We start from the raw sequence: 27,780 nt of genomic DNA on the forward strand, positions 1-27,780 counted from the left end.
AACCCAAGAAAAAAAAATATAAAAAAATTATTATAATTTTATTTATAAAAATAAAATTATTATAAATAAATTTGTAAATCTCACGTGCAAGGCCCATGTTTTAATATTCCGGTCAAAATTGCCGGAAATTGGGTTTAGGGGGCACCGTGCAACGAAATAACAAGTTTAGGTAAAAACGTGCAATTTTTTTTTGTTTGGGGGGTAAAGTGCAAATCGGCCCATAGTTTAGGGGGCAAACTGCTTTTTACTCAAAGAAATGTATACAACACTTAGTGGTAACAAAGTAATTAAACACTATATAACACGTGCACATATTCTCCGGTTTACGGCTAACGAAATAACTAATTAGTCGTTAGTCATCGACTCATTAGCCGATCGAAAACCGGTTTATTTAAATTCCTTATCGTTTTATTTAATGCTATAACATACTCCCCACACGTGTGAAAATAAGTGTTGGATTTTTTTTATGTCTAATAAGGCCACTCCCCGACCCAATTGCCCGGCGGGTCGTAGCTGCAAACGACGTAGTACCACCCGTTGTTGCACTTGACCCTCGCGCACCCAATGCGCACCGACTCGCGCCACACGATCTGCGTGTAGTGCCCGCATTGTTTCCCCGCGCTGCACGTGTTCGTGGCGTAGGTGTAGTACTGCTTCTCCGCCGCCCACAGATTCACCGCGGCCACCCCGGTGAAAGTGCTGCTGCTGCCCTTGGCCAGGTTCTCGCCGTACGGCCCGGTCGAGTGCGTCAGCGCGCAGTCGCCCACCCTCTGGTTGGCGTAGGTCTGCGCGTAACTGGCGAGGGTCGTGTTCCAGACGACGGGGCCCACCCCCACTTGCCCCCGAGGGGTATTGTGGCAATTGACGTAGTCTTGGGGCGCGCTCTGCGCCGAGGACGATGTTATCAAGAATGATATTAATATTAATGCAAAAGATATGAAAATTGTGGGGATTTTAGGTGAAATCATTGTTGATTGATCTTGTTAATATAATGTATAGTATGTATGAAATTGGAAATTGATTTGGATGATATATTGGAGGGATAATTTATTAGGTATTTATAGAAAATTGAATGTTACCATGCATGCATGTACACTAGTGTTTAGATCCTAATTGTGTGCAAATAGCATGTGCATTATACTAATACAATTTTTAAGTAACCCTAATCAAAGTCACTTAAAAACATTCCCCATTGTGCTAATTGTGGACTTAGCCATTGAATTTGGATGAAACTTTTGATTCACCTTTACTAAAGAATGAGATTAAGTGTTGCTTAAGTTTAGGGTTTGTCTTTTGAGAGTGTTAATTACTTGATTGTATATTGTACCTCCGATCGAATGTACCTAAGAGCGACGAGTGGTGTTCGTAAAATATTGATATTTAAGTTACAAGCACGCCAAACTTTAAAAATAATGTTTATTATTATTTACGTATGTTCTTGTTTTTTCTTTTCTATGTTGGAGATATAAGTATTAAATAATTCATCGAATACCAGATTAAGCTTTAGATGAGGTGGTCAGTTAACATGGTATGATATAACGGTGTTAGTTGAATAGTGAAGTGTAAATAATCTAAATATAATACATAATAAAATCGAAAATCGAATTTTTATCTTTTTTTGTGAATGTTTACATGACTAGTTCACGACACGTGCAAAACTTCGAAGTGCTCCGATGTAACTAATAGTGGCTATGCTTCCAAACATGAGAAAGTATATAATAGAACTAATAATGAAAAAAAATGTTTCTTTAATTCCAAAGTTTAATGCCGTTTAAATGTGCTATGAACAAGTCATTCCAAGTATCGGTAAGTCCAGGTAAGCACCAATGCATACAATCATCGTGTCGTTTACCGCCAGCTGTCGATGGGTGGGCATCAGCTCTGAACTCGCTCAAGTGAGTTATGTCCAGTATTTTGAAATTCGAACCTCTCAGAGCCTTTTCTAGGTGCTGGTTTACAAGTCGTGTCTCCACATTTGTACCATTTTTCTCAACAGAGAAAAATTGTTCGACCTGATCATAGATAGATTTTAATATACCACCGTTACACTGACATCGCTTAAGGCCTAAAAAAAATATTTAAAAAAAAAAAACTTACTTCTTGTGGGACCAGAGGCTGTAAACGAGGACAAGAACCACCTTGGTCCCAATCGCCTCCTTCAAAATGCCTAGGCGATTGTGTTCGGAAGAACAGAATTGCATTGGGCCGTGCAATCTTTTGCACGTACGACACCTAATTTGCAGGCAAAATCTGGTAAGAATCACATAATTGAACTTCCAAAGAAATAGTTCTATCGGTCTTTGCATAACAAAAGATGGCAAATTATTCGCACAAAACAAAATTACTCGAGTTTGAAGTTAGGATCATACCATGTGCGTTAAGACCTTATCAAGGCCAGCATCAGGTGCGATTGGAGGAGTCACAGGTACACCTTTCTCAAAGAAAAGCATAGGCGATTTCACTGGATCAAACTTTGAAGGAGCCCACCACCTGTAAAACACAATCGAGGAGCCAAATAAATGATGAGCAATAAAATTTCAATTTCACATACAAATTTCCAGCAAGAATCGAGAGAAAACAAAACACACAAAAAAAATTAAAAATTCTGACTAGTTTTAACAGAAACAAGACGCTGCAGTTTACACCAGATAAATCTTAATGCACGAATCACTCACTCAACAAATGTTACTGTTCACGGGTAATCTTGGGTAACAGGGTAAGAAGTAGACGACAAGCAATTAATGGTTTATGACAAGTCTACTAATTGGCTCGACAATCAGAGAAAGATTTGAGTTTCTGCTCATCAAATTAATTAACATAGATTAAGCAATGCAACTAGTTTAAAAAAAAAAAAAAAAATCAAGGCTAGCAAACGACCTTCAGCTTAAGCATTCAGGGAGCAATAAAATAATACTATATCCGGAATCGGGTGCATAACAGCATCCACAACTTCTAATTTTAGTAGGTCCAATTTCACAAACAGCAATTGAATCAGTCTTAACAAGCGCAAAAGAAACGTGAATTACCAGTGTCCTGTATTAAATACGAGTATGTCGTGGAAACTTGGAGCTTCTGCCCAAGTTCCGTCTGGTAAATCAACGTCAATTCTATAGCCCTCCTTATAACCAAGCGACTCCAACATACCACCACTACTACTGGCTGACCACCTAGAAAACACAGAAGCAAAGGCAGAGTACTATGTTAGAAATGGATAAAAGATGTGAACTGAAACGTTGATATTACATCCGTCGATATAATTCGAATATAGCATCAATAAACTAAGAGACCTATATCAATACAAACTCCGGAACTAAATGTGACGAAATACGAGCACATTCTATCTCGTAGTCTAGAGCCAACATAAAGGTGAAATTTCCTCAACAGAAAAAAAAAATATATATTACGACAGTTAGTAAATTGACGCAGAATAATAGAAAATTCATCAGTCTACAATTGAATAGACACTATTCTGTAAGGTGAGAAAGTAAAATTTCGAAAACCGAATATCAAATACCACATAAATGTCACAGATAAACAGATTTCATCAGAGGGATTATTGACATTTTTTCGACAAAGCACGCCCAAAAATTATAGGTACTCGACTACTCGGCTTACCTACCATAACGAGCCAGAAGATTCGTTCGATGGTACGCAATGGTAAGGTTGTACTTAACAAACGTAAAGCCACGATCAGCTCCGACAGGACGCCATTTTTTCACCTCCGCCGAGAATTGTTTCAAAGTGCAAAAAAGTGAAACAAACATGTTCCTATTCAATGAATCCCCAACAAATCCTGCATTGATTAAAAAATCTATAAGTTCTACAACATTAACACCACAGAGAAAATTTATCCAGAATTCCCCAAAACAATCTGTATACGATATAACTGAATATTCAATGTGGAGTTAGAAAGATGAGTATGAAGATGACTTAACCAATATTGGTATCTCGAAAATTCTCCAGGAACTGCAGCGGCTCAAACGGCGCGAGATTGCAGCCGTAGGGTTTCCAGCGCCACTTGAGGATATCAATTGCGTTGGATTTGTTGCCGGCGATGCAATTCCACCCCTTGAATATCTCCTTGCATGTTTGGTCGTACCGCGGCGGAGATCGGACCGAGTGATCGTAGATCCACCTCCCATCGGAGTGGTTGCAGTTGCCGTTGATCTTCTCGGGCGCCGCCGAGTAGGTTAGCGACGGCGATGCGACGTCGTTTCGGAAGAGAGAGAAGCAGAGGAGGAGAGAGGCGAGGCAGAGGAGAGAGATGAGGAGGCGAGGAGCGATTGAAGAAGTGGAAGCGCCGGATTTCTTTGAGCTGTAATGGAGTTCTCTGGCCATGGAGGATGGCGCGTTGCGGACACGGCGGCGGCGCACATTAGCAAGCTCTAGTGCCGTTCTTTTTACAATTCAGATTGGTGGCGTCATTTTCTTCCAATTTTGTTTTTACATCCAGCCCCCTGCAGTTTGTAAATTTCTTACATCCACCCCTACAAAAGGATGTTAATGTAAGAAATTTACAAACTATAGGGGTTTCTGGTAAATAAATCTTACCTCAGAGGTCAGTTGTAATTTACTCAAACTTTATATTGAAATGAAAAGGTTGAATTTCACAGTGGTGATAAAAGCTAAAGAACAGAGAGTTGGGTTTTAGTTAAAAAGCTAAAGAAGTTGAAGGGTTGCAAAATAAAATTTAAGTTAGATTTTTAGTTATAGGTTTCACCGTTTCAGTACTATTTTCTAAATCCAAGGGTCTGTACATAAATATATTTAATCTAAGGAGGGTCCAATGTAATATAACCAATAATCAATAGGGTAAAAAACTAAAAATAGAATTTCCAATATTTGCATTAGGTCCCTGTGCAAATCTGATCAAACAAACAACATTGGATAAAGAAACATGAATTCAGCTCAGGTGAAATAAATTAATTTATTTATAAAAAAAAAAATCACAAAATTTCGCAATCAACGATAATTATATCTCGCGTTGGTATATAAAACAAACGAACACAATTTCTGCACATGGTAATTTTCGGGTAATCAATGCAAAGGTTTGAGGTGGAAGATTTGGCAGGCGGGCCTGTACGCTTTCTTAGCTGCCGCCTGTTCGAACTTCTTGATCGCAGTTTCGTTTTCTTCTAACCTTGTTTGGATGAAAAATCTTATCCACCACGATGAGCTCCGGAATTTGGCCTACACAATCAAGATCGACATGCTGATTTACAAGTGCTTACGCTAGAAAATTTATGTATTTATCAAGTGTTAACCTTGCTTATTCAATTATTCGTTTTGCAGAGCAAAAAGTAAAAAATAACAGGCAAATTAAACTCAGAATATATATCAGATCTTCGGGAGTAAAATCATAGTGAAAAATTAAAAATTTTAGAGATGTGCCGTGACGCCCGTAGGGGTGGAAATTGGAAGAGATTTTCCGATTTTCAGCTGAAGTTTTCCGATTTTTGAACAATATATTTCACTCTGAATTCCGGAATTTTTTGGATCATGATTGGAATATATATGAGATTCACATTTTCGATCCGATTTTAATTTCCGAAAATTCGGATTTTTTTTCTTAAAATTACACTTACAGTATCATTATATATGCATTTTATATTTTAGGTGACTAAAAAAATCGAATTTTCCGAAACCTGTTGATTCAGATCCAAAATTGTCCGATTTGGAACGAGTTTTTTTCATTCCAATTACCGAAATTCCGATTTTTCCTTTTTGGAACGGAATTGGAAAAAATTGGAATTTTTCTATGAAAATGAAAATTTCAATCCGAACCGTCGGATTTCCACCCCTAGACGCCCCACCATCTATCTATTATCATCTTAACATGTATAAATGAACCCCCAAAAAAAGAGAAAACGAAAAAACGCCAACACAGAAAATAGAAAAACAAAGAAGAAGTCGAGACTCACAGGGCGTCCAAACTTGGATAGCTCCGTCCCTTTAGCTATTTTATGGCCCGGATAACCTACATTTATTCACAAATTTCCTCAGTACATTCAAAAACTTGACACCGTATACAAAATCTTCTTAGACAGAAAAATGTATAAAATTAGGAAAATTACCAGATAATATGACTAAGCCATCAGCGGAAACCCTAGCTAACTCAGGAACGGTTTTATTAAGGTACCTTGGTGATAAGTAATCCAAAGCATCCGAAACAAGGACAAGAGAAAAGGACTTAGGCTTGTACGGAAGGGGAAACTTGATATCGGCCACGCGCACAACCCCTTTGCGCACGAGGCTCTTGCAGTTGGCATCGGCATCGTCCATCTCGTACGGCTCTACGCCCCATGCTTCGGTGTCGTCTTCTTTCAGTATTTGGGAAACTACCGAGCAGGTTTCGGGGCCTATATGCAACACTTTCCTCATGCTTTCACCGTATGCTTTCTTGAGAATCGGTATTAGTGTTTGCAGTTCTAGTGTACATGAAACACCACCTGTATGTAATACACGAACATAATCATATATATATATATATATATATATATATATATATATATATATATATATATATATATATATATACATGCATGCATTGTTTTATCTTAAATGGGATTTATTTGGAGCCAGGTTTATCTATTAACAGTAAATGGACGATTTTTATATGTAACAGAAGGAAACGTTATATTTTTTTATAAAATACAAATGTTTGCATTTTATCACTCAAAGCATGTTATATAGTATATGCTACCACATGAAGATGCAAAAATCGAAAGATAAAACAGCCTCTATTGGGGAAAAAAAAAAGCTTAAAATAATGAACATTGCTTTGTAAATTGTAGGCAGTTACCATCAAGTCTGTTTAAAGCAGCTATGTCACCACTCCCACCACCTGTCGAGAAAGAGTTTGAATATTAAATCAAGAAAACGAACTTCACAGATGATTATTTAACCGAAATCCCTTATGAAAAGAACGGTTAAAATGATCAAATGTTATCATATCAATTATCATACGATGTGTGTTTGTGAGTATGTCAACAACAGACCTGAACCATGATACACATAACCAAGAATCAGCAGTGCTCCCTGAAAATTCCACAGAGTTACCCCCATCAATTTTCTCATTACGAAATATATATATATTTATAAATTATAATTAAAAAAAAACAGCAACTTATTCATATCAGACAGCCGCATCGTCAGAAGTAAACAACGGGCAATAATACCCTTCTGCCATATTTTAATGATTGAACAATTTCTGCGACTAGAGCAAGCACACGTAATTGCATATGCATAAATGGACATGTGAAGAGTAAAAGAAGACAAGATTTACTTACCACTACAACAAGTCCTATAGAAAGTAGGGGAGATTGACGGGACTTGGTATGCAATGCACCCACAAAAGGAATGCCGACACTGTCACCAAATCGACGAGAAGTATTGGGTCTTCTTGACATTATTTTACAGTGGCGAAACGGTAATAACCTGCTAGAAACAGGATCAAAATCACAAGATCATTAATCCAAATTTTTGGAACCAGAACCAAAACACTATAAAATATCACTTCACTGCAGCAAGAAAACTCATTAGTAGGCCTCGTTTGGTTGCCAAGATAAAATTAAATAATCTAATGAAACCCGATTCTATTATTGGACCTTCGATGATCTAATAAAAAACATGCCTAGAAGGCAAGATAAGCCATGATAACATAATATTTGCGGGTCAACCCGGCGAGTTATTGGGGATACCAAACATCGAACAAAGTCCTATTATTTAGTTAATCATGGCTAATCTCTCCAACCAAGCGAGACCTTAGTTTACTATATGCACAATTATGCAACAAATATTTATAGAGGAGATCACTACATCAACTAAATTATTCAACGAGAAACCCATCCCTAATTAGCGTGATTGCTCGAAAAAAAATATTATTTTTTTTCCATTTGCTGATATATTTCCACCAGCATAGAAGATCAGCAAGCAGACAAACTCCAATTTACAACTTCAAAAAAGCAATGATCGAACTAATTCAAGCTCTTTAATGGCGGGAAAATTCAGCAGAAACAAAAAAAAAAACCAAATCTTTTCAACCCAAAACATCGAAACGCAGCACCACGGCTCGAGCAACTGAAGTTCGACTTGATCACGATTCGTGATTATAAAGAAAAATTAAAAATTACATAATCCTAGAAACAAAAAAAAAATTGAATCAAATAAACAATGAACTCGAAAGGGGGGAAAATCAAAATAGAAAAGATGTAGATTACCTAATGTGTGTGAAAATCGAACCTTGATTTGGGATCTAGATCTGCTCGGCAGTGATGAACTCTAGGGCCGAGGGAGGGAGCGCTGGGATTTATTTCAGTGGCATTTATTTGTTCGTTTATATTATTTTAATTTAATTTATTACTGGTGCTGCCACTTGATGCATAGAGGAAACGGTGTCGTTTAGAGTGAAATATACCTAACTCAATTGCATGAATAACTAAATTAAATTTAAATGAAGCGAATAAGAGTTCAATTAACTTCCTTAACTTAATGGGCGTTGCTATTTGCAGCGGGTCTTTTACTGAATGCAGCGGTATCTTTTTCATTTAATTTTTTTACTCTCAAACTCTCTCAAGACATTCGAATTTCGGAAAATATTTCGACTTTGAAGACGTAGCTAACGAGGCTCAATTCCCATACAAACGCATGTTTAGGATTAAATCTAGGTAAATTTCGAAAAAAAATTAAAAAAAATTGAACTTCCCGTTCTCTAGGGCACGAAAACTTGAAAATTCTTCAAGCAATCGTGCTCTGCAAAATGGTTGCTTGAAGAACTTCAAGTATTCGTGCCCTAGAGAACGGAAAGTTCAATTTTTATTTTTATTTTGAAAATTATTGGGATTTTGTTCTCTGCCGAACGGGAGCTTCAGAACCATTTCTTTTTGGGTTTCGTCCTTTACAGAATGGAGAGTTCAACTTTTTTTAAGCTCCCGTTCTGCAGAGAACGAAAACTCTGCAGAACCGGAGCTTCAAAAAATTTTGATTATTTTTTTTTATATCGAATTTTTAGATAATTTAAGAAACATTATCATCGTCAAATTCTTTATCGGATTCACCATCATCACCCTATCAAATTATAAAAATTAATAATTAATATATTAATAATACTAAAAAATACAGTAAAACGAAAAAGAGAAAAAAATGGGGGGAACTAATACCCAGATTCCGGTGTTGTATAGCAAGGGTAACTTAATTTTTTTTATATATATACTTATCGTGCTGTACAACACGATTACCCATTAATTTTTTTTTTTCTTTTTACCTCATAAAAGTAATTCGGATCGGCCATCGAAGAAGTTGTTGTTTGTTTTCGAATTTGTTAAACGAGCTTCAAATTCTATGTTTTCGATTTTTTTAGTTGAGAGAGTTTTGATTTTCTTAGAAAGTTAGAAAATTGACAAATGAGACTACCGTTGCAAATAAGCCAACTTCAGTAAAAGTCCCGCTACAATTAGCATTTTAGTTCTATAATATATAAAATGAAACCATCATAGCTTACTTATCTTGATTATGATATCTTACACTAGGGGGTGTGACTGGGAATAAGTCGAGCTTTTTAGCAAGTTCGAGCTCGCGAGCACAAGCTCTATGTCACAGGCCGCCCTTTTTGCCGCTCTATGTCACAAGCCGCCCTTTTTGCCTTGGAACCAAGGGGTTAAAAGTGACCCATCAAACGAACCCAAAAAGAAAGGGTGATTAGGTCCAATAGTAGAAGATTCTAGAGGATCTTTTAAAATATTCCCATTAAAATAGAAATCTTTAGAAGATCTTCATTTATATACATTTCATACATTTGGTAGAAAATTGTAGAAATAGCGTAGCATTTAGATGAAAATGATCACCACCGTCAATTAGAATGTGAAGTTGTATAAATAGAGGTGCAAGTATCTTCCATATGGGTATACTATTGAACATTAAATAAACTAATGAAATAAGCTGATATCTTTACTACTTTTTTTGTTTGTGTACATAATATCATTTGATTTTCAAAGGAAGTATTTTAATAAATGTATTGTATGGAAGTATTTTAATAAATGTATTGTCCGACACTACTAGGGCTCACCATGGCAAGGCTCACCCTCACAACATCCTTCGTGAACATACATGAAATAAATGAAATCAGAATATCATTTAGCAACTAGTATAGTAACGATAGAGAAGTATTTATTTCCCCCTTTCTCATCTCCATCGTACAGCTTGGAACTTCCTGATCATCAAAGCATTCCTCTCACCTCTATCGTACTTGGAAGATATAAGCAAATCATGGTTTTGGTCGCTCGTCGTTGCTGGAGCGTTTTTTCTCTGGCGGTTACAACACATGCCCTCAAATTGCAACAAGAGGTCCCCATTGCCCTTTTGATCATATCTGTTTTTTTCTATGTTTCGTACGATCCGGTCAAAAGGTCGGGTGCCTTGTTAGTTGTCGCGACTTTGGTAGGGGCCTTCATGGGGTTTCTTCATCTTTTTCAGAATCTCGGATATATGTCACCCAGGTGCACCTAGTGAAAGACCTCATTTGACTTCGAGAGAAGGGTTGAGGGTTACATAATAGTATTTGGATAAGTACAACCACCCCTCAACTATAAATCTTCTTACACGTCCACCATTGCAGTTTCAAATTTAGTGGAATCTTCAAGATTATATGGAATATTATCATTTTTGTACTCGTTTTATTTCATTCGAACTCCACATTTTAAAGCAACATAATCATAATATGTGTTTTTTGGCTTGTATATATATCAGATTGTGGTGCATCAGAAACTGCATTTTTTACACAAAACGAGTACAAACTATAGCACATTCCACGAAATCTAGATGATTATTTTGAATTTGACACCATAAGGGTGGAGGTGTAAGAAAAAAATTATAGTTGAGAGGGGTAGATGTAGTTATCAAAACAAGAGGCTTTTTTCCGTAAATTGACCATACCTCAGGGATGGTTGTAATTTACCCAATTTGTTATTTTGCACCCGGCAAAAAAATAATAAAATGAATTATTTTTTATTAGTCGATTAAGGGTGCATTGTGAATAATTTATTGTGTTTTAAGGACGCAAAGTGTTATTATTATTTTTCAGAGTCCAAAGTGCCAAAAAGCTTCATTTCAATAGTGTAAAGTGGAATTAAGCCTGAAAATTCAAAGAGTTGTAAGAAAATATGACAATACTTTTTGTTCAATTTTACCCTACAATTAATGAACTAATATAGAGAGATTTAAAGCTACAAAAGGGTTAATTTTATCAAGTATAGATTATTTTTCCTAAAACTAATAGTATTTATTAATTTTCTGAACTGATATACATTAACTTTAAACAACACTTATTTTAAAAGAGGGAGTAATAATAAACTTGGTATTAAAACAGCTAATTATGAATTAGCTCAGACAATGATTGCAACACTAAACCAGGAATTATCTTTAAAATTGAAATACTTAGTAATAATAATACACAAACCGAATCAGCATAAAACCTGACCGGTACTCTACGGTTTAGTTTCAGTTAACCATCATTTTCAATTATACAATGATTAATTCATTTTTGGCATAAATTTGGGCAAAATTAGACGATAATTATAATAATTGGACATAAAAATAATTATTAGAGGAAAACGAATATTCGGTAAAATATGTATGTTCATAACTTTTGACAAAAGACAATAAAATGAAAAGTGAATTAACTTAAAATAGATTGTAGATAATGTTTCTTTTATATCATGCTATATTTAAGGAAAATCCACATTTTATTAATTTTTACTATTTATAGGCAAAACAACAAAAATAACTTGTATAGTGCGTTACATGAACATGATGAAAAAATTAGGTGAAAAAATTAACCATAAATTACGGCCACCCCTCATGTTTGGATAATTACAATCATCCCATCAACTATGAATATTCTTACATGTTTATTTTTACGGTTTCAAATATCGACATAATTTTCTGCATTCTGTGGAATGTTCTCTAGTTTGTACTCATTTTGGGCAAAAAATGCAGTTTCTAATACACAACAATCTGATATCTACAAGCTAAGAGACACGTCTTACGATCATCTTGTTTTGAAATGTAGTGCTCGAATGAGGTAAAACGGGTACAAACTGAAAAATATTCCACATAATCTATAAGATTCTATTAAATTTGAGATCGCATGGATGAACGCGTAAGAAATTTCATAGTTGAGAAGGTAGTTGTAATTATCGAAATAATAGCGATTTCTTCGGAAATTTAATTTCTTACCTCGAGGCCGATCGTAATTTACCAATAAATAAATAAAATAAGTAAAAAAAAAAAAAAAAAAGGTGGGGCCATTAAAATTGGAAAGATACGCAGCACAACACAAACGATAGAGATGAGAAAGGAGAAGCACCATCACGGCCTCCCTGTCTCAGGTTGGTGACACGTCATCATCTCTCTCTCTCTCTCTCTCTACTCTCTCTCACACACACACAACACACACAGAGAGACACATTTAAAAATCTCTCTTCTCTCTCTGTGTTGCCACTTCCTCCGGTTCCTTACTATACATACACCTTCTAAACTCCAGAATTCTGTTCTCAGTCCACCAGGAATTTGCAGGAAAAAAATAAAAGGAGCTGCAGTGTAGATTGAATTAATTACTTACTTAAAAGGAGCGGAGATTTTTGATTTGGCGGCGGCGGAGGTGTGGTGGTGTTGAATTGAATGGCGGTGGAGTACAGATGCTGCGAGACGGAATTCTTCATTCACATTGGGGTGATTGTGTTTCTGGTGCTGTTTGCGGGCCTGATGTCCGGGCTTACTTTGGGCCTCATGTCCATGAGCCTCGTCGATCTCGAAGTTCTCGCCAAATCAGGAACCCCAAAGGACAAACAACATGCCGGTAATTTCGTAATTTTTGTTTTCATTTTAGCTTCCTTGTTTCGTTGTTTGAAGTTTCTTATGCTCTGTTCATCTTCAGCACCTACTTGATTTTGTTGAGGAAAGAGGAAAAATCATTTGAAATTGTTTCGGCGCTCAAATTTTTTGGAACTAACTACACCCTAATTTTTTCTGTATACCGAAATTATTTTTATTTTAATTGATGAAGGGAACTACAGTTAAACTTGTATGAATTAATACAGTCGGGACTAGCGAAATTCTATTACTTTACCGAAATTAAATTATCGAACTAATAATTTAGTTCATTTTTTACCGAGTCGGGACCGGAAGAAACTGTTATTTAGGCGAGGTTATTAATTTGTCAAGTCTTACTTTATCGAGGTTCTACTATTGGGGCATATTTCATGTTATACGTAATTATTTACTTCTATTTTGGCTTTCAATATTGTCAAACATGAAATTTGTTGATTATGAGTTTTATCATCGATGTTCTAGAACAATGGTTTTGATTTTTCGCCGAACGAATCACGTTTAGAATGCTCGGGCTGCTATGGCATTTCGTGTGTTCCTTATATATAAGTTTCAATTCAACTGTTATTGCAGCAAAGATTTTGCCAGTTGTTAAGAATCAGCATTTATTGCTTTGCACTTTGCTTATCTGCAATGCCGCAGCTATGGAGGTATATACGTATTTCATATTTTGAGTTACGGTTCTTCGAAAAACAATTTGAGCCTCGCAGGTGATGATTTTAATATTTAGAGTTATTTTTCGTTCAGGCGCTTCCTATTTTCCTTGACAGTCTAGTCACAGCTTGGGGCGCAATCCTTATCTCCGTGACTTTAATACTTCTGTTTGGCGAGGTATCACATTTTACAATTTACTAGATACGAAACTACACATTCACACGACCGATGAAAAAAATACTTAAAAATGTAAAAGCATGCATATGGTGAATAATTTTCAAACATTTCCTTTCACCAAAAAAAAAAAAAAAAGCGGTGATTGGAACCGATTTCAAGAGATTTTAGGTTGAGAATTGTTTTGAGATAAATTTAATGATCATTCTTTACTGCCAGATCATTCCACAATCTGTTTGCTCTAGACATGGACTTGCTATCGGTGCAGCTGTGGCTCCAATAGTTCGAATTCTTGTCTGTATCTGTTTTCCGATCGCATATCCTATTAGCAAGGTACTCGATTTCAATTTTTCTTATTTAGTATTTGCATTTGCATTTCGAAAACTATTTATATTTATTTAGCATGTTTCGATAAATTAACACCGTTGATGTATATTCTTTTCTGTAATATGCAGTTGTTGGACTTACTGCTCGGCCATGGGCACAGAGCTCTTTTCCGGCGTGCCGAGTTGAAAACACTTGTTAATTTACACGGCAATGAGGTATGCGATGATTAAATATCTTCTTTTTCGGTGCTATCGTTTATTGTTATTTTAAACGATATGCTCGTTCTGTACTTGTAACTCGTATGCAGGCAGGTATAGGTGGAGAACTCACACATGACGAAACAACTATAATTGCTGGTGCACTCGAACTCAGTGAGAAAACTGCTAGTGATGCCATGACTCCAATTTCCGAAACTTTTGCAATTGATATAAACGCAAAGCTCGATAGGTAACCTATAAATCCTCGTTCAAGAACTTAATCCGTCTTCCATAGTGACTTTAATATTGAAAAATAATGTCACTGTTCGGTATGTTCGTAGGAGCTTGATGAATCTAATTTTGGAGAAAGGACATAGCCGAGTGCCTGTCTACTACGAGCAACCTACAAATATCATTGGACTTGTTCTGGTAATTAAAAACTAAGCAACTATTTCACGATTCTCGATGTATATATGTTCAGGGAAATAACTAGATTAAATAAACAAATATGTTAATTGTAGGTCAAGAATTTGTTAACCATTCATCCAGACGACAAAGTATTGGTGAAGAGTGTCACAATTCGCAGAATACCAAAGTATGTTGTTTCTTACTTATATTCCAATATATATATATATATATATATATATATATATATATATATATATATATATATATATATATATATATATATATATATATATATATATATATTTACCTTATGTCTCGTTTCTCAGGGTGCCTGAAACTATGCCATTATACGACATCTTGAATGAATTCCAAAAGGGTCACAGTCACATGTCTGTTGTTGTACGACACTGTACCAAATCGACTCACCACCTTTCTTACCAAGCACCGCTAGATAGTAAGTTCCGTTTATCGGTTAAAAAAGTTTGTAGATATAGCCCTTTTTTAAACCCCACCACGTGTTTTGTTGCACTTTATTTGTGTGTAGATTCGGTCAATGACGTGAGAGTTGACATTGACCGTGAAAAGTCAATGGACTCGAGTGTAAAGACGAGAAGGCCACTTCAGAAATGGAAGAGTTTCCCAAACAATGGAAACGATTCTTTCAAGGGCACACCTAGGAGCAGAAAATGGACGAAAAATATGTATTCGGACATACTGCAAATAGACGGAAGTCCTCTGCCAAAGCTTCCGGAAGAAGAAGAGGCTGTCGGGATTATAACCATGGAAGATGTTATTGAAGAGCTTTTGCAGGTACTGTCTTAATTTATTAAAACTAGTAATGTTCGAAAATTAATCCCATTTTATCTTTATGCTCGATTTGATTACTTTTTTGCAGGAAGAGATATTCGACGAAACAGATCACCATGTCGATGATTCATGACCATATGTATTATTTGTGGGTGTATGGAACTATATACAAATGCTGTTGTAAGGACTTATGTTGTTAAAAGTTTTGTTTGGATGGTTGTAAATATAATTTATATAATACTTCAAATTAAAAGTTTACTTGAAAAATTATGATAAAATAAGATTGGGACAATTAGAGTTTTCACCCCTCAAGATTGCACCAATTTCACATTTGGTCTCATATGTTTACAAAACAAATATTTAGTCTCTCAATTTTCAACGGTTTAACACTTTTGGTTGTTTCCGTGAATTTATCGTTAGTTCTTTAGTTAAGGCAGTGATGAGTATGCTTGATTCCGTCAGTACTAACAGAAAATTGACGAAGAAGGCTAAAAGTGTTGAATTGTTTAAACATGAGGGACCAAATATAAAATCGGTTCAAACTTCAGGATTAAAAATATAGTTTTCCCAAATTCTCAAGGAAAACAAAGAGGATTTGAAATATTTCAAAAGCCTCTAGACCGCGGATCGTCCAGGTCATCAATCCTCATCTTGCGCAGAGCCGAAATTCACAACCGTCGATTAGATATAATTGAACGACTCAGATACCACCTCTAGTCTAACCTCTCGTTAATCAAATACACATCTTCGCCACGTCAGCGATCCGCACAAACTTAAAATGAAACAAACCACAGCCCTAGATTAAAACACAAAATTCAACGGCTCCGATTATTTTCCATCCCGCCAAAAATTTGGGGAACCCCTCTATATATCTCTTCCGAGAATCCCCTTCAGTCTTCATCCACAAATTCAATTTCCAATTTTCCATCTTCTAGAAACAAAGAGCAAAACCCTAGAAATGGCACGCACCAAGCAAACCGCCCGCAAGTCCACCGGCGGCAAGGCGCCGCGCAAGCAGCTGGCCACCAAGGCCGCCAGGAAGTCCGCTCCGGCCACCGGCGGTGTGAAGAAGCCCCACCGCTTCCGCCCCGGAACAGTCGCGCTCCGTGAGATCCGCAAGTACCAGAAGTCCACCGAGCTGCTGATCCGCAAGCTGCCGTTCCAGAGGCTTGTTCGCGAAATCGCTCAGGACTTCAAGACCGATCTGAGGTTCCAGAGCTCCGCCGTGGCGGCGCTCCAGGAGGCGGCGGAGGCGTATCTCGTCGGACTGTTTGAGGATACCAATCTCTGCGCTATTCATGCCAAGAGGGTCACCATTATGCCCAAGGACATCCAGCTGGCTAGAAGAATTAGGGGCGAGAGGGCTTAATTCCAATTTTAGGGTTTACTGTTTGGGGGTATTAGAGTAAATAGATCGTCTTCTTCGTAGTGAATTGGCTGCAACCCTAATTTTGGATGCAACAATTTGAAATTTCAGTAATGAGAAAAAAGGGTTTAATTAAAAACTATTCTTCTTTTCGTGCATTTTATTTTCTTATAATAATTATATATTTGCCACTTTTTATTTAATTCATTTGCTGATTTTTATCTCCTTAGTTATATTTTTCATTTGTTTATCTACTATCTACATTTCAATGTTCAATAATTAATTATATAATTATTTTTGAAAATCACAATTTCATTCCAATAATTATAATTAACAGACTCGATAATTTAGCAGAAAAGAAGACCAATGCTGTATACTGTTATTTGTGATACTTAGTTTTCTTCTTCTTCCTCTTTTCCTTCGACTTCTCTTTGGATTTGTGTTTCCTTGAGTGCCGTTTGCTCGATCCAATCTTTGCCTTCCGTTTCCTATCTTTAATCGATTCATCATCAGACGAGGATTCACTATACTTCAATGACTTAGGCTTCTCTGGTCCAAGAATAACTCTAGATCTCTTCGAATCCTCAGCATCATTTTCCCGCCGATTTCTTTTCGAATCTGGACTACAAGGAAGGTACGGTCCAGTTTCATCCATTCTCGATCCAACGGCTCCCCTGCCTCGCTTTGTTCTGCCATTATTAAAATAATTAAAAATTGTCAAAAAAAGGAAAGAAAATTGAAAAAGGACCACATGAATGAATGAGAGAACCGACCTGGCGTGTAAGAATTCGTCCACCTCATCATCCCTCAAACCTTCGTCATCCGTCGGATCGAGTTCGTGAATAGATCTTTTTTTTGAAGAGTGATGATCTCGTCCACTTGTTTCCACTTCATTGCTGTCGGTACTTTTACTTCTACGAGATTCACAAGCTTCCATTCTACTGCTGCTCTCTCTTCTTCTTGCCCCGTTAAGCCTATTATCTAGCTCCAGCTGTTTCTCCCTTAGTCGCCACATTTCATTTACTTCGACTACACGGTTTGCTGCAAACATACGGGAATTATTGAAAGAATATACCATAACCCCAAAAAGTTAAAAACAAATTAAATAGTCAAAATGAAAAACGGAAAATGTTTTGATCTAGTCTCTCCGGCAACTACAATAAACTTGACTCATGTAACAAAAGTAACTCGTCGGTTTTACTAGAAAAGCGTGCATAATGAACAAGATTTCCTGTTTCCATTGCTGTGTCACCATAAATCTTGCCCAATCAGCACTCGTATGAAGAGTTTGCTCTAAAAATGTCAGCAAAAAACTTGGATTGAATTTTACAAAACAACAAGCAAATCAAATAGAACAACAGAAGCCTAATTTTCACCACAAACTAGGATTTTCGGTTTTTTTCATTCCAGCAGGCAGGTGTTAAATACAATCGGTTAACCATGAACCAGCTTAAGCCCTTATCTGCTTTGACTGGAACACAGAATTAGATCTTACCCAGAAAACAAAACGTAAATTCTGAATTCACGATGCATAAGATCATTCAACTCATAAATCCGGTTCAAGATTTCTACACGTTACCCTCAAGTCAGTAACAAAAAAAAAAAAATCCACAAATATACTTCTAATACTAGATAGCCCTTTTATTTTCCAGATCCAAAAGATTATTCTAAAACCCTAGCAAGATAGATTATTTACATCCAAACCCTGCACAATTCTGAAATCAACGAAAATCTAATCCAACCAAGATTTTCATACACTAGCAAGACAGCCAAAAAAACCCTCATATAATTTCTGAAACCAACAGAAAACTAGTCAGACGGACTTTTCAATTTATACGAGCAATCCACACAGATCTAGGTTAAAGCAACAATTTTTAATTGTGAAAAAACATCTATAACTATCAATTACCAAACTAACCTTGTTGTACACCACGGACAGTTGCCGTTAGGAAACGAGAATTAGGCCTATTCCTAACAGCGGGCTGACGAAGATAAGCAAGGGCACCTTCCTTCTCAGCCTGGCGGCGCAATTCCGCCGCCTCCTTCAACAAAATGGCGGCTATTCTGTTTTCCGTCTCCAGATCCATATGGAACCCTAGATATGAGAGGTTCAGAATATCAAAATTCACAAGTGAAAATATTATGATTCTTCTTCTTCTTTTTTTTTTTTTTTTTTTTTTTTGTTTCTCAAAATTGACAATTTGAATAGGAAGCCTCGGCCCTTTTCCCTGATTTTTATTTATTTGTTAATTAATTTTCCGACCAGCAAATCACAACAGAAAATAAAAAAAAACTAGGGTTCTTATGCAATAACAGAAATTGGATTTCGGAAGAACCAAAATTAGGGTTCTTAAGCAATAACATAAATCAGAGCAATTAGATCAAAACAAAAAGGATCAAAATAGAAAACATGCGAGCATAATTTACCTGAACGTCTGAAATCCAAAGAGAGATGATAACTGGTTTAGGGATCTTTAGAACTGCTCGAATTTCGTTTCCTCAGGGGCCCGATAGAAAGAAGCCAAGAACTGCAAAAGGGGCTGGGATTTATTTAGTGGGATTTATTTAAATTTTTATTTTTTATTTTAATTTTAAATTGTGGAATTTCTTTAATTATTTAAAGTTACTTCTAAACAAGGGTGTATTTTTGTATTGGAAGCTTATAATTGATGAAATTGATTTTTAAAATTATTGAAACAAACAATTGAAAGACATTGAAAAATAAATTAAATTAATTTAGCATTGTTTCATTAATGTGATAAATTATTTTTTTAAAGTACGTGATAAATGCCGTTTCAATTTTAATAATACCGTTGGAACTTCAAACATAATTTGACCATTTTTTATGGTGAATTTGGCAAAACTCGAAACACGGAATTTACAGTTCTTCGAGTTAGCTTGCAAATCAAACTTGAATCAATAAGATTGGATATTCCGTGATAAACATATGCATGAATCATGAATCGATAAACAATGCTCATAATTTTGATGTTTTAACTTATCTAAAATTCAAAATACAATTCATCATTAATGCGTAATGTTCATCATTAATATATTCGATCTAACTGATTCAAATTGGATTAGAAAGCTGTATCAATTGACTACAATTTATGTGTTTTAATTTTGCCGAAAACTGATTAAAAAAATGTCAAAATCAGGTTCGAATTAGTCTTAAAACATCCCTTCGTTATACTCCATTTTAAGCTAGTACGAGTATAAGATCTCATTCGTTTGCTAATACTAACTTCTAGTAATAAATAAATAAATAGTATCGGTAATTACAATCATCCTTGAAACATTGTTAGAAATCCTAACTGAATAATGCATTGGATATTTTATTCCGTTAGAGTTCTAACAGATCATTAGTTTCAAGCAGTGATGGAGACAATATAAAGCTGGGGTGACATGACTCTCTTAATATTTCTTAAACTCTCTTTATTTTATATAAGATTTATAAATTTTCCTTTATGCATTAACGGCCCCGCGTGAAATAAATATAGTGCATATCGGTCCTCATGACATGAAATCCTGACTTCAGTAATTGTTTCTGTGGTGTGTCTGTAATTACCAAAATACTATATAGATCTTAAACTTATTTTAGCATACCTAGGCCAATAAAAAAAAATAGAATGAGTTATTATTAAATTTGAATGATTTCTATTTATATCCAAAATTAGGATTTCAATTGTTTAGCAACTGGTCTAGGGTTTCTGTATCAATTAAAGTTTCAGTGGAAGTAAAGCCCGCACGCACAGTCGCTTCTTACTCAGCCGCATTTTCGAAAATGTCTGCAATTCATCAGATTCTCTCCACCTCTATCTCCTCCTCCGCCTCCGCTTTCATCGCCGGCCACACCAATTTCAAGAGCGCCACCAAGTTCCGATTCTTCTTCGTCTTCATCTCTGTTTTCGTTTGTATACTTGCTTTCTCACTAATTTAATTTGGATTTTTTTTTTGGCAGGTCATCCAATTTCGCAGTAGCAGGGAAAATCAGCGGGGTTGTGAAATGTGTCGCCTCAGCTGCTGAGAAAACTGGTGAGTAATTTGCTTCATTGTTGTGCGATTGATTAATCTGTTTTCTCAGTAGTACATTGTTCTGCGTTATGTTTGCCCTAACCTTAATTTTTACAAGGATTGGTTGGCCTTCTTATGCATGAATTTGATTTTTCCTATAGCTGAAAAAATCGGTATGAGCAATGCCGGCTAATTGATGATACTTTTGATGCAGCTTACACGACAAAGGTGTCGCGAAATGAAAACATGGCTAAACTTCAAGCTGGATACCTCTTTCCGGAGGTATGTTTTAGCACTCTTATGTTTCGGTTTTTGATTTTTCATTTGCTAGCTCTGGTGCACTTCCACGAATCTTTTCGTCGTTTGGCGACGTATTTTTATGATGTTTTTTCCTGCCTTTTTCATTTCTATTGTAACGTTAGGAGGGATCGCATTCGGATTCCAAATTATTTCATACCTATCATGTGTTGTTTATGATTGAATTGTTAAATGTTTGGTTGCTGAAGTCTGAAATCTTATCGGATTAGGCAGGAAAAATGCATCCTCACGGGACTCGATATATATTTTCAATTTCAAAATGATGTGATACTATTCCCAATTTAGTTTAGTTGTTGCATACGTTTCACATTCATGATGATGTATTCAGTAATATGGAAGAAAATGTGATCATTTTGTTGCTTTGCTTGGTGTATTTATCTGGTGATATGGTTTTTAGAAATGTCCTCCCATTTCTTCTAGACCGATAATCTGTAGATGTATGTTACTTTATTTAGCTTTTGGATGCAGAAATTTGATTTGTCAATGCTTTCTTTCTTTTTTCCTCATTAGATTGCGAGAAGGAGAGCTGCACATATGTTGAAATATCCCGATGCCAAAGTGATCAGCCTCGGAATTGGTGACACAACTGAGCCAATTCCAGATGTTATTACTTCTGCCATGTCAAAGGTAATACTGTTTTTGAGTTTCACCAGTTTTGCATAAAAGGGTGGATCGACTGGGAAATAATTTCTCATGTGTAGATAATATGTTTCCGTTATGATTGCTGATTCTTGCTTGTCCCTAATTATTACGACTTTTATTTTCAATTAATTTTCAGAGATCATTTGCGCTGTCAACATTTGACGGTTACAGTGGTTATGGAGCTGAACAAGGTGAAAAAGTCAGTACTAATCGTCATTCTTTTCCATTTTGGTATTCAATGTATTTTATCTCTCCCTCTTTTTTCCTCCATTGTATTGTCTTCTCTACTTATTCTTTTGTTTCACCCCACTTAGAGGCCAGCTTGAACATTATAATACTATTCTTCTATGTTCCCATTTCTGTTGTAACAAGGGTACTCTCCTTTACTATTGTTTACAGCAATTGAGGGCTGCCATTGCTTCAACCTATTATGGCGACCTTGGCATACAGGAAGATGATATATTTGTGTCTGATGGTGCAAAAAGTGATATATCTCGCCTCCAGGTTTGCTTTCTATTTCTTGTTTTGTTGGTATTTCAGTAAACAAACGGGATTTTATTTTGCTATCGAATAAAAAGTAATAAGCGTTTGGTGGTGGTTGTATGATTCTAATTCATAGATTTTGCTCGGCAGGTTCTTTTTGGATCTAATGTGACGATGGCTGTTCAAGATCCATCTTACCCGGTAAATATATTATGCTTTTAGTCGCAATGGATACCTTTACCTTTTTTATCTTACACATATTGAATTGTATGAAAATATCTGTTTTCTTAACTGTAGGCTTATGTGGATTCAAGCGTTATCCTGGGTCAAACAGGGCAGTTTCAGAAAGATGTAGAGAAGTTTGAGAATATCGAATACATGAGATGTACACCAGAAAATGGTTTCTTTCCCGATCTATCCACAGTTCGTCGGACAGATATCATATTTTTCTGTTCTCCGAATAATCCAACTGGTTATTCTGCATCAAGAGAGCAACTAACCAAACTTGTACAGTTTGCTAAAGAAAATGGCTCAATCATAGTCTACGACTCCGCTTATGCTATGTATGTATCGGATGATAGTCCGAAATCCATTTTCGAGATTCCCGGTGCCAAAGAGGTTTGTTTGGAAATCAATTTCCCTAATCTTTACTTGGATTGATATATTAAAAAAAAAACAAAAACATATGTCGTTTATAGAAGCAAATATTGATTTGATGTAATTACTGGCTATTGCAGGTTGCACTTGAAGTATCTTCCTTTTCCAAGTACGCTGGGTTCACCGGAGTTCGTCTCGGCTGGACTGCAATTCCCAAAGAGCTTCTTTACTCCGATGGATTTCCAGTGGCTAAAGACTTCAACCGCATTGTTTGTACTTGTTTCAACGGTGCATCCAACGTTGCTCAAGCTGGTGGTCTTGCTTGTGTTTCAGCCGAAGGCATTAAGGTGAGTCCTTTTTCCTATCTTTCTATATATTTAATTTATACATAGGCTTAATTGCAGTTAACCCCTTCTAAAATAGCGTTAATTACAGAATATTCCTCTTTTTTTTTCATAATTACCATTACATCTCCTTTGAGTTTGTCCCGTGAGATATCGGAACAGGAGACATAAAAGGCAGGAAACAAATCTTTCATGAAAATACAAAAAATGATACCAAAAGAATGCAAAACAAGTGTCTTTTACCTTTTAGATACTACAAAAGACACCAATTCTTTGTCTCTGTAAAAGGAAAAAAAAAAATCAAAACTTGAGATGAAGGGTAAAATTTGAAGTTCATGTCATCTTTTTTGCTTATTTCAACAAATTCTGTCTAAAACCCCAATGTAAAGGATAATGGGTATATAAGTATAAACTCAAACCGTAAAGGTGGATGTTACTATGGGGATCTAGTTGTAATTTACGCTTATATATTTGTATACACTTTAGGTTTGATAAGAGTTATTCAACAACGAAATTGAGTTTTTTAATTATTATTTGTAATCAATCACCACTTACCATATGAGTGTACTATGTGCAGGCCATGCATGAGGTAGTAGGTTTTTACAAAGAAAACACGAGCATTATTGTGGACACCTTCAACTCGCTCGGTTTTAAGGTATACGGAGGCAAAAACGCACCGTACGTATGGGTTCACTTTCCTGGGCAAAGTTCTTGGGAAGTGTTTGGCGAGATTCTTGAAAAGACTCACGTTGTGACCACTCCTGGGAGTGGTTTCGGACCTGCCGGTGAAGGGTTTATCAGGGTCAGTGCTTTCGGACACAGGGAGAACGTTCTGGAAGCTTGTAGAAGATTCAAGCAGCTGTACAAGTAATACACTCACCTGACACTGCATTTCGTAGCAGCTTATTATTGACGAGAGTTTTCTAGTATTCGAGCCTTCAATTGATAATTGGACTGTGTTTCAACAGTCTTTGTAATGTTTTGTTTATATCCAGATTCTTGATTTTGTCACTGTTTTATTCGGGTTTTCAAGATCTTCCAATGCAATTTTTTCTCTTTTCTTTGTGGAAAATTAGAACATGCATTGAAATTTAAATGTGTTGGGTTTTAAAAAAAAGTATGTAAATTTTTGTAATAGCGTTACTTTCGATTATTATAATAATCATCGAACAAAGGACACGAATATTTACGACATTCACGAAAACTAGCACTAAACACAGCAGAGAAAATGTTCAAAAAAAAAAGAGGAGGAATCACCTTGCACCTATTTCTTTGGGAATATATCTACTTACAAAACTCTAACATCTAAATTTGAGCTAATACACTCTTACACCCATCCGATTTGCAAGTCGACTTATAATGCCCCGTCTGATTACACCTGCTACAGTGCACAGTATGCTTCTCCCGATTAAAATCCTCTATGCACATTCGTTTCTTCTCAGGTCTTCCAGGTGGCCGTTTCACCTTCGGAGGCCTCACTGATCTTATTTCACCGTCTAAGGTTGTCTCCCCTTCCTTAATCAGCTCAGTTTTACCCGGTACACAATGTATTTCTTCTTCATACGCGGCACAATAACTAGCCGTAGTAAAATACTTATTACCCGTAAAGGCATAAACATCTTTTCTCGAGAATAAAAGTGCTGCAACACCATGCGAACATGGTAATCCACACATCTCCCAACCACAGCAAGAACAAGAATTGCTTCCTATGTTGACTATATCCGACCGCTCTGCAGAAAGAACCTCGAACTCTACCTCATCCGATCGAAGCACCTGATAGGTCGAAGCAAGATTTACTGCCTCGATCACGTGTTTTTCAGCCGATGGAGTGAGAACAGAAAACCATGTCTTGGATTTAGCACGCCTCTCATCGTACTCCGCCATTAATTTAGTCTGGATTTGCTCGATCACTTGAGTTATAGGCAGCTCTCGAGCTTCTAGAACCCACTGGTTGAACTCGTCTGTGTTCGACGAGAGATGACCGAAGCGGGCCCCATTGAAATACATCATCGCCCAACGAGAAGGTGGGTAATTTTGTTGCAGCCAATTTCTTGCTTCGGAAGAAATTTCTTCAATTTCGACCATTTTTTCTTTAAATCCTATATTTGAAGTGGCGTACGTGGCTTTCCAAAGGAGTTGTACGAGCCGTGGATTTTTGAACTCCCTAACAATGCTTTCTGTTAAATGCTTCATGCAAACTGCATGACAAGAAGTCGGGAATTTTCTCTTCACAGCATCTCCAACGCCATTCTGCCATTTGGACAAAAATGTAATTTGCGGCACAATCTCCATATTCATCTCAAGGGCTTTACGTAATTCGGACAAGAACCACATCCAACTCTCGTCACTTTCCGCATCAACAACACCAAAGGCAAGCGGAAACAACCCACCATCACCATCAAAAGAAGTGGCCGAAAGTAAAGTTCCGAGGTATTTACTCTTGAGCTGAATTCCACCAAGTCCAATAATCGGTAGGCAACCATTAAGAAACCCTTTTATAGAAGCGTAAAACGAAATAAACACACGCTGAAACCGATTATCGGAACCAGAGGTGAAAACCTCAGCAACACTTTTCGGGTTGTTCTTCTTTATCTGCTCACAGTACAATGGAAGAAGAAAATACCCTTCTTCGGAAGATCCGTATATGGATTGAAGTCCGCGCTCCTTAGCCCGCCAAGCCTGCTTATACGGTATAGTTATTCCATACTGTTCGTACACATCTCGTAAAATATCTTTCGGTTTATAATTCACATTCTCACGAAGTCTTTCCTCTATGAAGTTCACAATCCAGTCCACAGAAGCTTGGTGGTGCCCAGTGTGTGCGTTTTTACCGCAAGTGTGTGTACCGTCGAGGCTTCTGATTGTGAAAGTCGGGGCATTTGGGAGTTTCACTGCACGTATGCGCCATGGGCAGCCTTCAGCAGCACATTTAGCGATGTATCTAATGAGATCACTCTTGAGAATACGAAGCTCAAAGTGTTGGGCTATTGCAATTTCTTTGACTGCATTACGGAAGGCTTTAACATCTGGAAACTCTTGTCCGATTATAAAGTCGTGATCCTCCATGCAATGGAGTGAAGAGTTACGGGGTCCCACTTATTTAACACAACCATCAACACCAATCAGCTTTACTCAATCCGCAACTATAACACAGGAACGATCCCCACAAAAAACGAGTGACTTCCAGCAACTGTGCTATATAATATATAACAAACGAAGTTACTACTAGAATTTATGCATCGAGATACGATAAAAAAAACGAGAAATTCGTATATATTGTGGTAGAAAGAAAAATTGTCGCCTTTAAGCAGATATCCTCGCAATTAATCAAATAAACTGAGAATCACTGGATTCATATTACGAATACAAGCTGGTTATTCAATTACAACTAGGAATTATAACATACTGTACATCCCATTTCATCAAAGATTTGTTTCAGGAAAGTGAAATCAAGACAGAAAAAAAGAATCAAATAAAGTAAACATAAAAACGACGACGAATAAGAAACGACGAAAATCGGTATTTCAAATTGCATTGAAAAATCCCAGAAAAAAAATCAACATTAAGCACAATCCTCAATACAGCTCGTACTCTAAATATATGGCAATGAACAGGAGCATTTCTTAGAAATTTATGAAGATGATCGAGAAAGGAGAAACTTTGATCAGGATTAAAAAAATAATTCTGTGAACAAACAAAAACGAAACAGTAGATAATTGATAAGTAAATAGCCAAACTACTTTACCCAACGAATTGGGGAGCTAAGATGAACTAACTGCAGATTTTCAGCGGCGGTGATCGGTCGGAGAGTGAGAAACTCAATTGGGGGATTCTGACGAGATTAGGGCACACTGGGTCAAATTAGGACCTAATTGTCTTTTCTGGATTTTGGAAGGGGGGTTTTAGGGAAATCTGCAAATCATCGATTTCTTCCCCTCACCATTCTAATTACAGAACTGCCACTCTAAATCGTACTTACATAATTGCTATTCAACAAATAATTACCGAATTGTCATTCAATAGTAATTAGAAAAGTGTCACTCACTAAGTAATTATAGAATTATCACTCACCGAGTAATTATAGAATTGCCACTAAGCAAAAATTACAAAACTGCCACCCAATACCAAATATTTACTCAACTTAGACCGGATTCTTTCCGTTACATATGAAGTAAATATATTATTAAGAAAAAACACAGTTTTCATTCCTTACATTAGCACCGATTTCATATTTAGTACCTCATGTTTAGAATATTCAACATTTTTAGTCATTTTCGTCAATTTTCCATTAAAACTAACAGAATCAAGCGTGTACCCATCAAATATCAATGACTTAACTGACATACTAACAGTAAATTGACGGAAATGACCTAAAACGTTAAATTATCGAAACATGAGGGACCAAATGTGTTTTTTGTCAACAAATGGGACCAAATGTGAAATTGATTTAAACTTGAGGGGTGAAAAGTATAATTTTCCCTATATTTATTAAAAAAATCATTTTTTATGACATGGGGTGGTGGGCCCAACTCCAAATATTGGGCCGCTGACAGAAGGCCCAGTCTTG

At 36.4% G+C, this 27,780-nt stretch overlaps 8 protein-coding genes across 11 annotated transcripts; 3 read left to right on the forward strand and 5 right to left on the reverse strand.

Moving 5' to 3' along the window:
• Positions 1-273: 273 nt before the first annotated feature.
• Positions 274-1,014, reverse strand: LOC105949583 (pathogenesis-related leaf protein 4). The gene has a single exon (XM_012972882.2). It carries the CDS (start codon positions 966-968, stop codon positions 471-473), a length of 498 nt encoding a protein of 165 aa, XP_012828336.1. The 5' UTR covers positions 969-1,014; the 3' UTR covers positions 274-470.
• Positions 1,015-1,588: 574 nt separating this feature from the next.
• On the reverse strand, positions 1,589-4,428 carry TBL13 (TRICHOME BIREFRINGENCE-LIKE 13). Its single transcript, XM_012972879.2, has 6 exons — positions 3,936-4,428; positions 3,616-3,793; positions 3,027-3,167; positions 2,370-2,490; positions 2,098-2,232; positions 1,589-2,012 (listed from the first exon to the last, which is right to left on the reverse strand). Exons 1-6 carry the CDS (start codon positions 4,336-4,338, stop codon positions 1,749-1,751), a joined length of 1,242 nt encoding a protein of 413 aa, XP_012828333.2. The 5' UTR covers positions 4,339-4,428; the 3' UTR covers positions 1,589-1,748.
• Positions 4,429-4,808: 380 nt separating this feature from the next.
• Positions 4,809-8,370, reverse strand: LOC105949584 (putative pectin methylesterase CGR3). 3 transcript variants are annotated; one of them, XM_012972885.2, is made up of 7 exons: positions 8,242-8,370; positions 7,290-7,437; positions 6,999-7,038; positions 6,803-6,844; positions 6,075-6,449; positions 5,922-5,977; positions 4,809-5,190 (listed from the first exon to the last, which is right to left on the reverse strand). In XM_012972885.2, the coding sequence occupies exons 2-7, from the start codon at positions 7,407-7,409 to the stop codon at positions 5,038-5,040; spliced, it is 786 nt and encodes a 261-aa protein (XP_012828339.1). In that variant the 5' UTR covers positions 7,410-7,437; positions 8,242-8,370; the 3' UTR covers positions 4,809-5,037. The 3 variants fall into 3 exon arrangements, with proteins under 3 accessions (XP_012828339.1, XP_088680122.1, XP_012828337.1); XM_088823996.1 differs by having other exon boundaries at positions 7,290-7,440; positions 8,242-8,367; XM_012972883.2 differs by having other exon boundaries at positions 8,220-8,360.
• Positions 8,371-12,338: 3,968 nt separating this feature from the next.
• Positions 12,339-15,753, forward strand: LOC105949706 (CBS domain protein (DUF21)). 2 transcript variants are annotated; one of them, XM_012973027.2, is made up of 12 exons: positions 12,339-12,383; positions 12,553-12,853; positions 13,456-13,532; positions 13,630-13,713; positions 13,930-14,043; positions 14,166-14,252; positions 14,345-14,484; positions 14,576-14,663; positions 14,756-14,829; positions 14,969-15,096; positions 15,187-15,452; positions 15,538-15,753. In XM_012973027.2, exons 2-12 carry the CDS (start codon positions 12,676-12,678, stop codon positions 15,580-15,582), a joined length of 1,281 nt encoding a protein of 426 aa, XP_012828481.2. In that variant the 5' UTR covers positions 12,339-12,383; positions 12,553-12,675; the 3' UTR covers positions 15,583-15,753. The 2 variants fall into 2 exon arrangements, with proteins under 2 accessions (XP_012828481.2, XP_088680135.1); XM_088824009.1 differs by having other exon boundaries at positions 12,342-12,383; positions 12,561-12,853.
• A 539-nt stretch (positions 15,754-16,292) lies between these two features.
• Positions 16,293-16,954, forward strand: LOC105949639 (histone H3.2). The gene has a single exon (XM_012972953.2). It carries the CDS (start codon positions 16,408-16,410, stop codon positions 16,816-16,818), a length of 411 nt encoding a protein of 136 aa, XP_012828407.1. The 5' UTR covers positions 16,293-16,407; the 3' UTR covers positions 16,819-16,954.
• Positions 16,955-17,109: 155 nt separating this feature from the next.
• Positions 17,110-19,369, reverse strand: LOC105949505 (G patch domain protein). The gene is made up of 4 exons (XM_012972807.2): positions 19,243-19,369; positions 18,734-18,910; positions 17,589-17,856; positions 17,110-17,504 (listed from the first exon to the last, which is right to left on the reverse strand). Exons 2-4 carry the CDS (start codon positions 18,900-18,902, stop codon positions 17,195-17,197), a joined length of 747 nt encoding a protein of 248 aa, XP_012828261.2. The 5' UTR covers positions 18,903-18,910; positions 19,243-19,369; the 3' UTR covers positions 17,110-17,194.
• Positions 19,370-20,484: 1,115 nt separating this feature from the next.
• AGD2 (Pyridoxal phosphate (PLP)-dependent transferases superfamily protein) lies at positions 20,485-24,878 on the forward strand. The gene is made up of 10 exons (XM_012972905.2): positions 20,485-20,691; positions 20,777-20,850; positions 21,044-21,111; positions 21,658-21,774; positions 21,926-21,988; positions 22,189-22,293; positions 22,423-22,473; positions 22,570-22,890; positions 23,010-23,216; positions 23,791-24,878. Exons 1-10 carry the CDS (start codon positions 20,600-20,602, stop codon positions 24,082-24,084), a joined length of 1,392 nt encoding a protein of 463 aa, XP_012828359.2. The 5' UTR covers positions 20,485-20,599; the 3' UTR covers positions 24,085-24,878.
• Positions 24,340-26,279, reverse strand: LOC105949601 (uncharacterized). The gene has a single exon (XM_088824025.1). It carries the CDS (start codon positions 26,277-26,279, stop codon positions 24,519-24,521), a length of 1,761 nt encoding a protein of 586 aa, XP_088680151.1. The 3' UTR covers positions 24,340-24,518.
• Positions 26,280-27,780: the final 1,501 nt, after the last annotated feature.

Source organism: Erythranthe guttata, chromosome 2 (assembly GCF_056151865.1).
Source record: "Erythranthe guttata isolate IM_541 chromosome 2, IM_541, whole genome shotgun sequence".
Lineage (NCBI taxonomy): Eukaryota > Viridiplantae > Streptophyta > Magnoliopsida > Lamiales > Phrymaceae > Erythranthe > Erythranthe guttata.

Excerpts from the sequence above, each read along its gene's own strand:
- LOC105949583 (XM_012972882.2), bottom strand. The coding sequence starts at position 968 with ATGATTTCACCTAAAATCCCCACAATTTTCATATCTTTTGCATTAATA.
- LOC105949601 (XM_088824025.1), bottom strand. The coding sequence starts at position 26,279 with ATGGAGGATCACGACTTTATAATCGGACAAGAGTTTCCAGATGTTAAA.
- AGD2 (XM_012972905.2), top strand. The coding sequence starts at position 20,600 with ATGTCTGCAATTCATCAGATTCTCTCCACCTCTATCTCCTCCTCCGCC. Across the intron at positions 20,851-21,043 it reads CTCAGCTGCTGAGAAAACTG|CTTACACGACAAAGGTGTCG; the intron begins GTGAGTAATTTG and ends CTTTTGATGCAG. Across the intron at positions 22,294-22,422 it reads GTGATATATCTCGCCTCCAG|GTTCTTTTTGGATCTAATGT; the intron begins GTTTGCTTTCTA and ends TTTGCTCGGCAG.
- LOC105949639 (XM_012972953.2), top strand. The coding sequence starts at position 16,408 with ATGGCACGCACCAAGCAAACCGCCCGCAAGTCCACCGGCGGCAAGGCG.
- LOC105949706 (XM_012973027.2), top strand. The coding sequence starts at position 12,676 with ATGGCGGTGGAGTACAGATGCTGCGAGACGGAATTCTTCATTCACATT. Across the intron at positions 13,714-13,929 it reads TAATACTTCTGTTTGGCGAG|ATCATTCCACAATCTGTTTG; the intron begins GTATCACATTTT and ends CTTTACTGCCAG. Across the intron at positions 14,830-14,968 it reads ACAATTCGCAGAATACCAAA|GGTGCCTGAAACTATGCCAT; the intron begins GTATGTTGTTTC and ends CTCGTTTCTCAG.
- LOC105949505 (XM_012972807.2), bottom strand. The coding sequence starts at position 18,902 with ATGGATCTGGAGACGGAAAACAGAATAGCCGCCATTTTGTTGAAGGAG. Across the intron at positions 17,857-18,733 it reads TGTCCGTGGTGTACAACAAG|CAAACCGTGTAGTCGAAGTA; the intron begins GTTAGTTTGGTA and ends GTATGTTTGCAG. Across the intron at positions 17,505-17,588 it reads GACGAATTCTTACACGCCAG|AACAAAGCGAGGCAGGGGAG; the intron begins GTCGGTTCTCTC and ends TAATAATGGCAG.
- LOC105949584 (XM_012972885.2), bottom strand. The coding sequence starts at position 7,409 with ATGTCAAGAAGACCCAATACTTCTCGTCGATTTGGTGACAGTGTCGGC. Across the intron at positions 6,450-6,802 it reads TGCTTTAAACAGACTTGATG|GTGGTGTTTCATGTACACTA; the intron begins GTAACTGCCTAC and ends TATTACATACAG. Across the intron at positions 5,191-5,921 it reads TATCCAAGTTTGGACGCCCT|GCCAAATTCCGGAGCTCATC; the intron begins GTGAGTCTCGAC and ends TTGATTGTGTAG.
- TBL13 (XM_012972879.2), bottom strand. The coding sequence starts at position 4,338 with ATGGCCAGAGAACTCCATTACAGCTCAAAGAAATCCGGCGCTTCCACT. Across the intron at positions 2,491-3,026 it reads GTATTTAATACAGGACACTG|GTGGTGGGCTCCTTCAAAGT; the intron begins GTAATTCACGTT and ends TGTGTTTTACAG. Across the intron at positions 2,013-2,097 it reads AGCCTCTGGTCCCACAAGAA|GTCGAACAATTTTTCTCTGT; the intron begins GTAAGTTTTTTT and ends ATCTATGATCAG.